Source organism: Muntiacus reevesi, chromosome 2, assembly GCF_963930625.1.
Source record: "Muntiacus reevesi chromosome 2, mMunRee1.1, whole genome shotgun sequence".
NCBI classification, from domain to species: domain Eukaryota; kingdom Metazoa; phylum Chordata; class Mammalia; order Artiodactyla; family Cervidae; genus Muntiacus; species Muntiacus reevesi.
In genome coordinates, this window is record NC_089250.1 from 193120387 (window position 1) to 193135765 (window position 15379).

At 39.3% G+C, this 15379-nt stretch overlaps 1 protein-coding gene across 2 annotated transcripts; it reads right to left on the reverse strand.

The window, feature by feature from the left end:
* Positions 1–14508, reverse strand: CEP20 (centrosomal protein 20). Of its 2 annotated transcripts, XM_065924401.1 has the most exons (5): positions 14421–14508; positions 9856–10053; positions 7638–7722; positions 3723–3859; positions 1–806 (listed from the first exon to the last, which is right to left on the reverse strand). In XM_065924401.1, exons 1-5 carry the CDS (start codon positions 14446–14448, stop codon positions 730–732), a joined length of 525 nt encoding a protein of 174 aa, XP_065780473.1. In that variant the 5' UTR covers positions 14449–14508; the 3' UTR covers positions 1–729. The 2 variants fall into 2 exon arrangements, with proteins under 2 accessions (XP_065780473.1, XP_065780474.1); XM_065924402.1 differs by lacking the exon at positions 3723–3859.
* Between the last annotated feature and the right edge of the window lie 871 nt (positions 14509–15379).

A 15379-nucleotide genomic window follows, 5' to 3' on the forward strand; every position in this document is an offset into this window, starting at 1 on the left:
GAAGCCAAAATTGTTTATTAAGGAAATAAAAAGTACATTGTTACCAAGTTTTAAAGTTCAATTTTAGATAGTAATTCAGATATTTAAACCTACTTAAAAACGGTTATCTAAAAAATAGCTAGTTTCACCCCCCCCCAATCAAACTTTATAGGAATTAGTTTTTTCTGGCTTTAGTGTTCTTTTAAATGTGTGTGGGTTTTTTTTAATGAATGCATTTTCCTGTAAATCCACATTATTCCAGCCTGAAAGAAATTTAATTAATATGCCATGGTGAAGAACAGAGCAGGGAACTCCCTGAAGGTACAGTGGTTTGGACTCAGCACTTTCAGCGCCAGGGCCCAGGTTCAATCCGTGGTCAGGGAACTAAGATTCCACAAGCCGCGAAGCACAGCCAAAAACAGAACAGAGCATATAGCTAGAAGTACTTGATTTTTTTCTTTAGAAGAATTTATAGGGTACAAAAAAACCCCTTTCACTTCTCACAGATTTAGGGACCTTCAAAATCGTCCTAAAAACCACACATTTTCTTTCAAGTCAAATCTGGTAAACTAGATGACAGAGTTAGCTTTTATTCACAAATGCAGTAAAACATGAGGGGCTAAAGGTTTTGTAGAAACTTCATGTTTTTACAAAGTATAATACTAGCAATGAATTCTGGTCACATTGGGAGAATAAATAAGTTATTTAATACATACAAGTTTAAGATAAAAGATGCCCCAGTTGGAAGTGTCATCTCTTCACTGAGGGAGAAGTGTGCAGGTTTTCAGTATCAGTGCCCCTCCCCTGCTCCTTCCGCAAGTGGTCTTCTGCAAGAATACAAGCGAAGGTCAGTGCTCACCCAAGTCAAAATGGGCAGCAGGCAGACTTAACTATACATATTTTAGAGTACTACATATTTGTCTCATACAAGGTCTTTAGATGGCTTAGGACAGTGAAAAAAATGTTGGATTTTTTTTTTTAAACACTATTGAAGAAATGGGAAATGTTTAGTACTAGGGACTTATTATTATTATTTTTTTAAGTGAAAAGAGTACACCCTGGAGTAAACTCATGGGTAAGTACTTACAAACTTACACTGTATGTAAGGATTGGAATTCACAACAAAGGACTGTATTTTCAATTAGTATTTTGAGGGATGCCAAAGTTAACTAAAAAGAAAAAGAAAAAAAAAAAAAAAACTCTTCTTCAAATAGAAATCCTCCCAGCAGCACCCTCTTGTGGCAAGAAGAAAACTTCCTACCAAACTCAGAAAACCATCCACGGAAATTGTAGGAAGTAGTCTTCGGCCAAAAACAAGAGGGCAATTTTTGTTGAGTTGTGGGGAAACTAAGCCCTTGTGCCACAAGTCCTGCTCCAGCACACCTAGAACCTGTGCGCCACGACAAGAGAAGCCACCGCAATGAGGAGCCTGCGCACCCACAATGAAGAGCAGCTCCTACTTGCTGCAACCAGAGAAAGCCCAGGAGCAGCAGCGAAGACCCAGCACAGCCAAAAAAACACAAAGAAATCTTTTAAAAAAAAAAGTGCTTTCATGATGGCATGCTTTGGACTCATTTTCAAACAAAAGAGAGTTTGTTTTATGTTTCACCTGGATTGAGTTTATGTCAATAGAAGCTATTTAATCTGAAGAATTATTTTAATATCTTTGTAACTTTCTCAATGTTGTCAAATAAAATGTATCCTTCACACAATAAGCTGCTGTTGAGAAAGTAAATAGGATGCTTAAATATGTTACAGAAACCTTATGCAATTTGGGGTTAACAATTCTTCACTGTCCCTGTTGTGCCAAGAACATTTTTGACAAGAAAAATCATCTGTGAATATCACTGTTCTCCTATTAGTGCATGCATCCTCCTTTCTGAGTCTTCCACAGAACAGGCATCCAAAGCTTTGATGACCTCAACTCTATTCTTTGATGTCTCTGGCACTTTCTACAGGGAGGAGCCAAGGTAACCCCAGGACTCTTGCATCCTCTCTAGCACTCTCCTGTTTCTGCTCCCCTCCCACTACAACTAAAAATACCAACGTTACAGGTTTGCTGTGCTAACAAGAGTTCATGCATATGCTATCCACTGGTGACAATTAAATAGAGAAACTAGTATTATCATATATTCTTGGTAAACACGTAAAATGGTAAAGCCTTTTTGGAGGAGAATTAGACAGTATCTACCACATTTTTTAATATGCAATATTTGAATCAATTTTACTTCAAGGTATGCACGTAAGAGAAATGCTAATACTACCCTGGAATACTGTAAAACCAAGAAATTTAAAACATACAAAAGTACATTAGCAAAGAGTGATTAGCAGTAGTACCACAGAATACTACAGACTATACAGGAATTTAAGAATGAGGTAGAAGCAGATTTACATAAATTGATAACATGTGAAAAAACAAAATGTAGGATAACATGTACAGAAACAGTGCCTATAAATAGAAGTGACCCCTGAAGGACACCCACCAAGCTAACAGCACTACCTTCTGTGAAGGAGAGGGAAATCGAGGTGTTAGGGAGAGGCAAGGAGATGAGGTTAGAGGGAATGCTACATTATATCATTGATGTTTAGAGATTTACTCTTGTACCGGGTGCTTGGTTTTGCTTTTTAAGTTCTTGCCAAATAGTAGGCAATAACGGCAGTTCTTTACCAATACTTAAAAAAGTAACTAGGAAAACTTCTCATATTCTTTAAGTGGAAAAGTGCACAGGAATGGCAATCAAAGGTGCTGATTCTGCTAAAAATGACCAGCTACAGGCAGTGAGCCTCTTAGGCTTGGTTTTCTCAACTGCAAAATAAGGGATGGGAATGATTTCCAACATCCCATCAATTCAGAATTCTAAGATAAACAGAAGGATAACTCCTAGTAAAGGCAGAACTAACCTCCAAGAAATCACGTTGCCTTCAGATCTCAAGAGACATGGCAAACATTTAACATGATCAATATCGCTCATGGCAATTTAGAAAAACTACAAAAGACAATCTGCACTTAGCTGTTTCTTAAAAGTTTATTTCAACAGTCAAGACATATTTGTTCTGATAATCAGCTGCCTGAGCCCCATCTATGACTGTCCTTAAAAAGAGAGATCAGCTGTACCATAGTTGGAAATACTGAGCTATAAACTATTCAATTTAGATTATCAAATTGAGGTCTTAGTGTTTTGATAAAATCAAAACAACTGAAAGCTCACTGGAAGAGTTAAGTATTCTTGAAAGAAATATGAGTTGTTCTCCCAAGAATTTATTTGTGAGTAATTACATTACCACAAAGAATATTCACCCCACTCCCCACCAAAAAAGAATCCTGAAAATGCAAAGGACAACACATAAACCTGTGACTGCTCTATTTTCAGCAATCTTGACTTTTCTCAGTTTGAGAGGGAAAAAAATAGATAACTTGATAAAAACCTCTTTCTTCAGGATGCTCAGGATCTAAGCTGCTTCAAAGAGTACAAATCTATGTGAAAATCAAGTTTTTCAATACTTCTTTATAGAAATTATATCAAAGAATTTTGTCTAGTCTTCTCTCTGCTCCTCACAAGATTGTCTTTCCAAAAACTATTTTGTTTTTTCTTGAAGATAAATAACACAGGCTAACTATACTAGATATAAGTGGAATTAAATTATGACTCAAAAACTTAGGAAAAACTACCTCAAAGGTAAAAATAGATAGGAAAAAAACAGACTTGCTGAAAGCTGAGTGATAAGTCTCAGAAAACTCATACCCATTTGCTTTCTTCCACTAGGTTGTCTGCCAAGATTTGGGTTTGGAGGCTGGAATGAAGACCCTTTCAGAAATGTATTTTGGTTGTCATCCTTAGTTCCATGCAAGAAATGAGCTAAAATCCCATATAAAAGAGGTCTATAGCAGGAAGAAAATAAAAATCAATTAATTTGCATAAACAGGAAAAACTTTAAAATATCTATTCTGTAAAAGGTAGTCTCTGACACCAAAATAGCCAAATAATTCACTAGACTTAAAAGAAAAAAGTTGCATAGTTATTACCTAAATTGCAAACTGTTCATGCTTTTTGAAATTTAAATGTACAATTTGACTCTATAATTTTAAAATCCATAGGAAACATGTTAACAAGTTAAATTTCATCTAAACTGAAAAGCAAATTCAATCAATGCACAGAAATCAGCTTTTTTTTCTTTTTTAACTCCAAGTCCAGTATAAGATTTCCCACTACCTAACACTGTCTGATACAATACACACTTAGTGAACTCATAAATCCTTGTCTGGGTTTAAATCCTGGCCCTGCCACTTGACAGGATTCAAGATTCAGCAAGATTTTTAATATCCCCAGCCTTATAAATGTTTCTTCCTCTATAAATGAGGGTAAGTATAGTCTCTACTCATAGGGCAGTCATGGACCAAATACGTCAATAAATGTCAAGTGTTTATAACTGTGCCTGGCATGTATTAAATGGTACACAAATGTAAGTCATATAGGTGTCGGGTGAGAACTAAAATTTTAAAAACTACTTTACAGTTTACATTCTTTCCTTTCCTTTATCCTCATCTTGTGATGTCATAATCATCATCTCCAAGTTATAAATGGGAAAACCACATCTCACAGAGGATTCGCAAGACGACTGCTTGGATAGTAAGCAAACTTGACACCTGAACCCCAAGTCCTGTATTTTTCCCTAGGAGTGTGCTGCCCGATGCCCCTGCACCAATGGAAGCTGCTCTGATGACAGTAAAGAGAGGTTTTCTCCTGTTTCCAATCTCACAGTTAGAAAATATCAATTTAATGGATTGTCTTTTTGAGATTTTTATCTACTTACTAGCAGGTGTGATAGTTTAAAGTATGATATCCTTTCTCTTCAAAATGTGGCAGCCTTACTCTCCTGAGTGTGAGCTGAACTCACTTTTTCTAGAACTAAGTCAGGCACTGAGGGACAGCACTCCCAGCTTCAGAGACCAGGTCATCAACAGCACTGTGGCATCCCCCTGCCTTCTCTCTCCGTCACTCTGGGGAAGTCAGCTGCCACTCAAGCTGTCCTATGGAAAGGTACAGAATAGTGAAGAACTGAGGCCTCCAACAAACAGCCATGTGAGTGAGCCACATGGAAATGGATCCTCCAGCCCCAGCCAGGACTTGAAATGACTGCCCCCCGGCCAACATCTTAACTGCAACCTCACGACTGAGGCTAAGCCACAGAAGTCACTCTCAGATTCCTCACCACAAATAAATGTCTGCTATATTAAACCACCAAATTCTGGGGTAATCTATTATACAGCAACAAATAACTAATTGCACACAAAAGCAATGTTTCCATTCCACAAGGAAACCAAGAGAATGGGTTTCTCTATTTAATAAAATGCCTCAGCTCTTATAAAAACAGTATCCAGGAATATAAAATAGGTCTCTTGGTCAACTTTAAACCATTGTTTCCCCAAATGTTAACTAATCAAAGGGGATTTTTAAATTAAAAAAATTCTATTTGCTAAATTTACAATAAAATCTAGTTAAGATTTAGATATTTTTAAATGTTATTTTTAAATGTTATGAGAAAACATATAACCAGTTCATTTAATCTGCAACTTCAATATCAGGTTTCTTTTTTAAAAAATCCAGAGTTAAAAATAGTGATAATTGTTTCTAAAGTACAGCTTCACAATGCCTTATTTGCAATTTTGAAAAACAGAAACTCTAAAAACTAATTTTCTTCATAAATTTGACACAAACTCACTTGGTGTCATGGCTTGACCTAATATAAGATCATTAAATACTTTACCCTATATTTTGTGAAATTTTTAAAACTTTTACTGAAAAATATTAATATTAAATAATTATATTAATTATAATAATTATTATATTAATTATAATAATTGTTATATTAATTATAAAATAATTGTTATAATTAATCATTAATTATATTAATATTAAATAATATTAAATAAAATATTTACTGACCGTTGAGTGCTACTGCAGACTTCCACTGGCACCTACACCTAATGCTTGGTATATGGACTTTATTACTTTTTAAAATCTAAAATCTTCTCAGTGGAAATGCTTCAAATAAAGCAATAAGTGTCTTTCAGAAGGCAAACTGCTGGCAGCATGAAACACGAGTCAGAAAAGAACATGACTGGAGAGAAACGGGAAAGAGGCCTCCTGAACTGCCCGGTGCAGGGCGTGAAGGACAGACAGGCACAACCACAGAGGCAGAACTGATGAAACTCACAGTGCCTGGTGGAGAAGTGAGAACGAGCCAGAAGTACCCGTGAGCTCTGAGATAAGGAAGGACCTGAACGGCTCTATGAGGAAGCTACAAGGGGGGTTTGAAGAGATGAAAATAACGGACTTGATTTTTAGACACACCAAGTTTGAGATACCAGCAGAAATGTGTGCCCACAGTTCATGAGATCTGTCAGATTAAAGGCACAGTCACCAGTGTGGCGGCATCACTAAGGACTCAAGAATACTAGGTAAGAAAAGTGGGCAGAGGGACAAGAAGAAAAGAAAGTTAAGGACAAATCTTGGGGGAGAGTGCCCACAATTTAAAAGAACCTTCCTACAGGAGTTGGTGAAGAAACTGAGATGACCATTAGCTAGTTAGTCAGTTAGTTCAGTCACCATTCAGATGACCATTAGGGAGACAGAAAAACCAAGACAGTCAAGGGTCATAAAAGACAAGTGACAACAAGTGTTTTAAGGAAGAGCTGTTAATATTACAAAACACTGCAGAAATTCAAGTAAAACTGAGCTTCTCAAATTGGAAATAGGTATATTCCCGCTCTCAGTGCTGGGGGCTTGATACAAAGTAGCGGTTAAAGGTAGCCTATGATTCCAGAACATTCATTTTACACAATGATTGGAGGGAGAGTTCAACTTTATTGGCATGTCATTTTAAACGTTTTTATGGTAAAACAATTACATCACGAAGTAGAATGAAAACATTATTCAATAAACTTTTAGAATGAGAAACATAAGATTTCAAAGAAATTTCTTGCTAGGGAGAGACTACTTTGAGCTATATTCCCAGGTTTCCTAGGTATTATTTTTTCTGCCATTCAGGGATCCTCTAGAAAAAGTTTAGGAAACATTAAAGTAGAAAAAGAACTAAGAAACTATTAGACAGTGGTCACTCTTTCTCAAGAGCAGAGTTTCAGTATAAATGATGAGAGAATTTCAAATGTAGAGAAGGCAAAATATTTCAGTATAAATGATGAGGAGAAAATTTTTAATGTACAGAAGGCAAAAAATGTAGCTAACAAAATGAAAACAGAGGGTTGATTTTCACTAACTTCAGTAGTAAAAATAGGTTTTTTGGGGAAAGGGGAGAATTAAGTACATTCCTAAGCTGACATAAAGGAAGCAGAAGATGAAGATTAAATACGAAGCAGAAAACAATTGACAGAGCAAAGCCTCAGATGAAAAACAAAAGGATGGATCAAGAAGCCAAGAGACACAACCCTCAGAATGAAGCAGGGGTACTTCATCCTCTGAAACCACAGGCATCTTAGCACTTACTGCTGTATCCCTTGGATGTGGTACAGTGTCAGACACACACTGGACCCAAATAAATACCTGATGAATTAAAATGAAATAAAAGTACCACTACACAATTATGACCCCAATACAATAATATCTGAAAACTTATTTTTTTTAAAAAAAACTTCTTACATTGTATTATCCTTTGAATCTTCAAATGCATTTAGTTCATGGATGAGAAACTGTCTGTCCAGTGGAACTACAGGTTGACCAGATTCTGGGGGGAAAATCACAAAACACTGAGGCTTTATTAATCTAAAAAGTAAATAGGATTTTTATAAAAACCACACTTAAGAGGTATACACATTTTTCAGATTTTAGAAGAATGATGATGGCACACACCAAGACAGATGCAACTATGATTTTATGACTTTCAAAATACCTACTTTGTTAAATGCATATCTTTAATATAAAGTCAGTTTTTAAATCCCCCAATTTTGAGTTGGGAAATGACTGTTTCTATATACTAGGCTTGAGAAGTCCTATTTTCTAAGAAGCCTACAAATTAAATACATGACAGCGCTGATATCCATTTGTTAGCAATAAATCTAAAAGTAAAATGAACACTAAATATGAAGTGCTGGCAAGGATTCAGGGCAACTGGGAGAACTTCGCTGGCAGGAGAACAAAATGGTGCATTTCCTCACAAAGGTAAGCAGATACTTACCATGTACAACCCAGCAAAGCCACTCTTAGCTCTTTCCCCAAAAGAACTGAAAACAATGTTCAGACAAGCCTCGTTAAGTGAATGTTAATGGCAGCTGCAGTCTTAATTGCCAAAAACTAGAAACAACTGGAATGTCCATCAGCTGATAACAGATACATCAACACAGCCATACAATGGAAAGCTATTTAGGCGGGAAAACAACAGCATAGTCTCAAATGCGTTATGCGGAGTGAAAGGAAGCAGATTCAAAATGCTACACCCTGTACAGTTTCACTTATGCAACATTCTGGAAAAGGCAAATGACCAGGTACAGAAAATAACAGGTCAGACGTTGACAGGAGTTGAGAGTAGGCAAAGAAATTGTCTACAAAAGGCCACAGGGAATTTTTTTGAGGTGATAGACATTTCTATATTGTGACTGTGGCGGTAGCCACACAACTGTGTGAATCTGGCAAAATCCACATGACCAAATACTAAAAATGGTAAAGTATCTTTATGCTAAGTACATCTCAATTTTTTAAAAGTAGAAACTTGAATACAGTCACTGTATTTCATTCTAGGTAACCACAAGTCCAGCACATCTAATTGATGATATTTTCACATTCTTCTTTTATGAGTAGTAACATATTATACAGCCATCTATAACAAACTGAGGAAAGTGAAGATACTGACACTGATGATCCTTAAACCAATAAAAATCATCAGTCTTTATTCAGTTAAGGTATATACTTAACATTAAATAAAAGACCTAGAATATTAACAAAAGATCTATCCAATGGAAAGTTCCAGCATCACAATAAGGAATCCATTCTTTCAAAATCTACTTCATGATCTCTTTTCTTTCATGAGGCGTATCTCCAAGGCACCAAATAGTCTTAAAGCATATGTTAAACGTTGGACAAAGGAATCAAGTAATGTACAAGTAGGGTGCTTTGATCATCTTCCCAACCTCATCTCCCCCAGCCTAGGAGCAATACCAATCCTGACTATTGTCCACACTCTTCTAGTTCTTTTGCTTTCTTTCTTAAGAAATAAAATTTAACAGATAAAGTAAATTTCACTTTAATTGCTGACCCCCTTCCCCCAGTACCATTTCTCTCCCTCTCATCACTAGAATGAGCTTGGAGTTTACCTTCCTCATCGTTTTCTTTTTTAAATTTTAGTTGATTCACAATATTATTTTAGTGTGAGGTGTACAACATAGTGATTTGAAATTTCTATAGATTATCTAGGCCTTTTTAAATATAATGCTTTTACATACATCTGAATACATGCCTAATCGATACATGGGAGCAATATTTTGAGGCTTTATCTTCAATGTTTTATATTTTTTAATAAAGAATATATATATTAAGTCTGTGTGTATTTTTAAACCATATATATAGGAAAAAGACTGACAGCACATAGGGCAAAATGTAAGTAACTGTTTATTCTCAAAATCAGAAATTATGACTTTCAAAGTATGCACCTAGGTTAAGTCTTTAGTCATTTTCTCCTACAGTCCAATAAACATCATGAGAACTTGTTCAAGCTATGATATGAAAAGAACCCATGGGATTTTTATGTCCCAGATGACACCGTTTGGTAATGGAATTAGATTTCTAGGCTAAACACCTTCTGAGAACTGGGGGAAGGGAAAAGGCAGATTTCACCACAGGTGATTAACAATAAATAACCTCTTACCTGCTATGAGGACCGACGCTGTATACTTGTATTTGTTGAATTCCAAATACTCCCGAATTAGTTCATTAATTAGAAAGTTTTCATGAGACAATGATGGCCGAGGTTCACTTTCATCATCAAGGGCATTGAAAACTTCCGCACGAATCCTTGCTTTTAAATGCCCTAACACTCCTCTTTTTTCCAAAGTGTCCTTTAAAACTGTTTAATATAAAGTATTAATGTTTCAGTTACAGAATCAATTTTTGCCATTCTTAGGCAAACTTTAAAACAAAATGTTTAAAATATCACACCCTTTCAATCTATACAACAAACTGAACAATAATCACATTAGCTACAAGCCATATTTGCAATAAAAAATAAAGTTCCCAAATTGCAATGATTTACTACTTTAATTTAGTTAACCAAATGTTAAGTTTATCTTTCCAACAGCATCACTGTAAGAGGCTACAGACTGATACACAGGTTTAGTGAAGAGAAAACGGGGGAAGAATTATACTCAGCTCACTAGGACCTGAACTTGTCTCCCAGAGTCTCCTATCTTTTCAAGAGTAGTTGTCAACTGCAGACAGGTTCTGTTGCTGTTTATTTCCTAAGTTGTGTCCAACTCTTTTGCGACCCCATGGACTATAGCCTGCCAGGCTCCCCTGTCCATGGAATTTCCCTGGCAAGGATACTGGAGTGGGTTGCCAGTTCCTTCTCTAGAAGACCTTCCCAACACAGGGATGCAACCCACATTTCCTGCACTGCAGGTGGATTCTCTACCACTGAGCCACCTGGAAAGCCCAAGAGACAGGTTCAATCTTTCACTAAAAATCTCTGGTCTAGAAAGTATATAATTGAAAGTAACAAGTACATTCCAAAAAGGATTATGTTGTGTCTTTTGTAAAAAACTGATACCTGGAACCCTTGGGAAATGGCCCATTCTGAACAAAAGAGATGAGCTTTTGTTCTTGGGTTTTGTTTGTTTTTTAAAGATAACTATGAGTTAACGCCTTATAACTCTTTAAGATTAGGGGCTTCCTTGTGGCTCACTAGTGAAGAACTTGTCTGCCAATGCAGGAGACATGGATTCCATCCCTGATCTAGGAAGGGAGGCCACAGAGCAACTAAACCCATGTGCCACAGCTACTGAGCCTGTGAGCCCAGGAGCCGCAACTAGCGTGCCTACATGCCAAAACTACTGAAGCCTGCAAGCCCTAGAGCCTGTGCCTCCACAAGAGAAACCACCGCAGTGAGAAGCCTGTGCACCGCATCTGGAGAGCAGCCCTCTTCTCACACAACTAGAGAAAAGCCCCTGCAGCAACAGACTCAGCACAGTCAAAAATGAATAAATAAATATTAAAAAAAAAAAGTAACATTTTAAAATTGAAGCCTAGTTAGAAGTCTAACATGTAGCCTTATCAATGCCATCTTAAGGAATCTGGGATATATACGCTGAATGTAAGCTAACACCTTGATGAGCAAGGGTCACTACTACAAATATCAGTAGTTATGATAATGAGCTTTTAGCTATAAATAATAACATGGATAGGGTTGAATTGGCATCATCCCTTACAGTTGTCTAAAAACTTTTTCCCCTCCATGTGGTCCCTAACAGCTAAATCACAACTCCAGAGAAGCAACACATTTCACCCATAGTGCCTAGAACAGAGTAAGAGCTCAGTAAATGCTGCCTAAAGGCTTTATAATACTGTGCTGTGTACTTGCGCTCAGTCGCTCAGCTGTGTCCGACTCTCTGCAACTCTACAGACTGAAGCCTGCCAGGCTCCTCTATGCATGGGATTTCCCAGGCAAGAATACTATAGTGGTTTGCCATTTCCTTCTCCAGGGGATCTTCCTAACCCAGGGACTGAACTGGAATCTCCTGCATTGGCAGGTGGGTTCTTTACTACTGAGTCACCAGGGAAACCCCTTGCTGTATACTACTGGTGTAATAAATATAGTTTAACACTGTACTGTGCTATAAATAAGTACACCACAATAAGGACAATTCATAAAGGGAGCCCAGGGACTGTATTCATGTAGGCATGGACATGAAACTTTTTTTAAGCTTTGATAAACAATAAAAATCTGGGTCATATGATTAAAGGGATAAATCTAGACTAGACTTTAACCTTCCTTGCTCTTTACATTTAGATCAGCTCCTCAACCTTTCTTTGCAGGGAGGTTAAAAGTAGTTATCACCCAATCAGACTGTGTAACAGGCCCATGAAGGGAAGGGAAGGTACAGTTTTATTCTGTTGGAATCATTACTAAACCCCTGTTCTCTAATTCCATCTTTGGAAATTAAACAGAGATTCCCCCCTATACATATCCAATTACTCTGTATATGCATACAGCATAGCCTCAAATTCAGCAGAGAAATGAGAATTAAGAAGCTGGACTTCCCTGGTGGTCCAGTGGTTAAGAGTCTGCCTGCCACCACAGGAAACACAGGTTTGACCCCTGGGGCAGGAATATTCCACATGCCACGTGGCAACTAAGCCCATGTGCCACAACTACTGAGTCTGCTCTAGATTCCATGCTCTGCAACTAGAGAAGCCTCAGAAAGGAGAAGCCAGCCCACCACAACTAGACACACTCACTGCAACTTGAGAAAGCCCGCACACAGCAGTGAAGACCCAGAGCAGCCAAAAACAAAAATAACCAGGAAAAGAATTTGGAGTTAGGAACCTTGCATGTCATCACTACCTCAGAGCTAGATCACTAACTCTTGCCTCACTTGCCTTCTCCAATATGAGCTCTATGTCTCAGAGGCAGAACCAAGTAAGGCAGGAAAATGTGAAGTGAAAGCGCTTTAAAAAGGTGAAAGCCCAAGTAATATAAATGATTGGCAAACATTTTCATTAGATTTCTCTTGAACACTAGGCACATTCAGAGCTGAGGAATGCAGAAAACACCTAAAGGGCTCCCTATATCTGTGTAATACATCCCTAATCTCCATGCCATTCTGACCTTCACTCTACTATCACGGTTATTAAAACACTGCACCATGACAATTTCTTCAGATAGAGCTTCTTAATCTGGTTTATATCCTCGGAGTGAAAGTGGTGAAAGTGAAAGTCGCTCAGTCATGTGGGGCTCTTTGCTACCCCATGGACTAAACAATCTTTTACCAAAATTGTAAAATAATAAACAATAGGAAACACAGTGTGCTGTGTGCTAAGTCACTTCAGTCATATTGGACTCTCTGCACCTCTGTGAACCATAGCCTACAGGCTCCTTTCTCCATGGCATTTTCCAGGCAAGAACACTGGAGTGGGTTGCCATGCCCTCCTCCAGGGGATCTTCCTGACCCAAGGATCAAACCTGAATCTCTTTCCTGAATTGGCAGCAGGTTCTTTACTAGTTGTAAATCCTCAGAAGTAGCATGCAACATTACAGGTGATGTGTGTTTCCTGGGGAGAGGGTACACCAACTCATGTCGAGTGTGTGCTTGTGGATAGAGGTGTGCCTCTTTTTTTTGGCCCCACTGTGTGATCTTAGTTCCCTGACCAGGGAGAGAACCTGTGCCGGCTGCACAGTGTGTGTATGGCGGGGGGTAGGGGGGTGGTGTCACTGCACCAGGGAAATCCTAAAGGTATGCCTTTTTAATGACTGTTCAACAGCCTGAGGCCACAAATATACATTTATATCAATAGTAACTGAATCGTACTCTCAAATCATTTTCTCCAACAAATCTCTAGGAATCATTGATTTAGAGCCTAAATTTCCCGAAAACTGGAACTGGTCTTACTAGCAGATACTGAGTATCACTCAGTAACGAAAACCTGCAGACCCTGTGCAGCATCTCCCAAGTTCTTACTCTCTGCCTTTTTCTAGCTAAATTACTTAGGGTGAGCTGTTTCACCTCTCAGCGCCTCAATTTTCTAATCTCTGAAATAGGCATAAAGTTGTTATACGAAATCAATTAGGTAACACAGGGGTTGGGTAGTGCCTGACTAATAACCATAATTACTATTACTTGTCTGGACATCTGCGTCAAAACTAACGGTATACAAATGTTCTCAGCTTAAAAGACTCGACTCTTTGTGGAAATTTTCTTAAAAACACAGGAGAATATGGTCAGGCCAGACACCTTTCTACCTACAGTTTTTCCCCATGGAAAATGGTGACCCACCTCGCGGCTGGTTGTACGGATTCAGGGAGATAGCCAAGGAAACGGTTTACGTTGGGGCCGAACACCAACAGTGGTTGTTTCGGTATAGCAATCAGCAGTCCGGAGGAAAAGGCCAGGTCCAAGGCCTCGCCCCCGGCAGGATCCAGAAAGATGAGCCTGAGCCGCAAGGTGCAGCACTTCAGACCTCTCAGGTACCCGCGGATCCCGGGGCTCCTCCTCCAGTTTAAAGTCGGTTTAAAAACAGACCCCATGCAACCACATCCCTACCCCCTAGAGCCCCGAGGTGCAGCCGCCACACCCGCCGGATGCTCCGCAGGCCCTGACGCCGCAGAACGACCCTGGAACAGGCTGACTTTAGTGTTCCGCGGGTCCTCCTTTCGCCTCATCCTTTTCACAGACTGAAGGCCGACACATTTCACCAGGTAGACCTCCCAGTCGCACTCACCGGCCTTCAACTCGGCGACAGTCGCCATTTTTCAACGGCCGCCGGGGGCGCGCCCCGCCTGTGCGCACGCGCACTTCCGTCCCCGCCGTGGTCTATAGCCAATAGGGGCGCCGCTCTAGCCGTGCCTAGTTCCGCCTCTCTCCATTTATGCTCTCCGAGGTTGGATCGGCGGTGAAGATCCAGAGAGACCCCACCAATCAGCGAGGCGGGAGCTCTAGGCGGGCGCTGAGGGAGTAGGAAGGGGAAGTTGGAGTTGAGGCCGGTAGGAACCGTTACTATGTCGCTGCACCTTAGGGCTTAATAGGCTACTAAACCCTTCGTATCTGCCCTCTGCTCGTCTCTGCAGCCTCAAGCACTAGTTGTTAATAGTTACCATGTATTAAACTTTAGCATGCGTGGGAATCACCTAGAAATTTTCTTAAAATGGATTGCTGGACCCCATCCCTGAAGTTTCTGATTGGATAAATCTGGAGTGAGATCCGAGAACTGCATTTCTGACAGGCTCCTAGATGATACTGATGCTGCCCGTCTTGGGGATCATACCTTGAGAACCACTATATTAAGGACTTACAATGCTCCTGACACTCTTTGAAGCTTTTTGTGCGTTAACATTGATATCTCTTATGATTACTCCACTTCACAAAGGAGTGAAGTGAGTCGGCCAGTCGTGTCAGACTCTCTGTTACCCCATTGACTATACAGTCCATGTAATTCTTCAGGCCAGAATACTAGAGTGGATAGCCTCTGCCTTCTCCAGGGGATCTTCCCAACCCAGGGATCGAACCCAGCTCTCCTGCATTGCAGGCAGATTCTTTACCATCTGAGCCACCAGGGAAGCCCAAGAATACTGGAGTGGGTAGCCTATCCCTTCACCAGCAGATCTTCCCGACCCAGGAATCAAACCAGGGTCTCCTGCATTGCAGGCAGATTCTTTACCTACTGAGCTGTCAGGAAACTGT

Bases quoted from the DNA above. Each gene is read 5' to 3' on its own strand.
- CEP20 (XM_065924401.1), bottom strand. From the start codon at position 14,448: ATGGCGACTGTCGCCGAGTTGAAGGCCG. The intron at 3,860-7,637 runs GTAAGAAGTTTT...TTCCTGCTATAG, and splicing joins GATTCAAAGGATAATACAAT to ACCTCTTTTATATGGGATTT. The intron at 807-3,722 runs GTATGAGTTTTC...GTATTCTTGCAG, and splicing joins TAGTGGAAGAAAGCAAATGG to AAGACCACTTGCGGAAGGAG.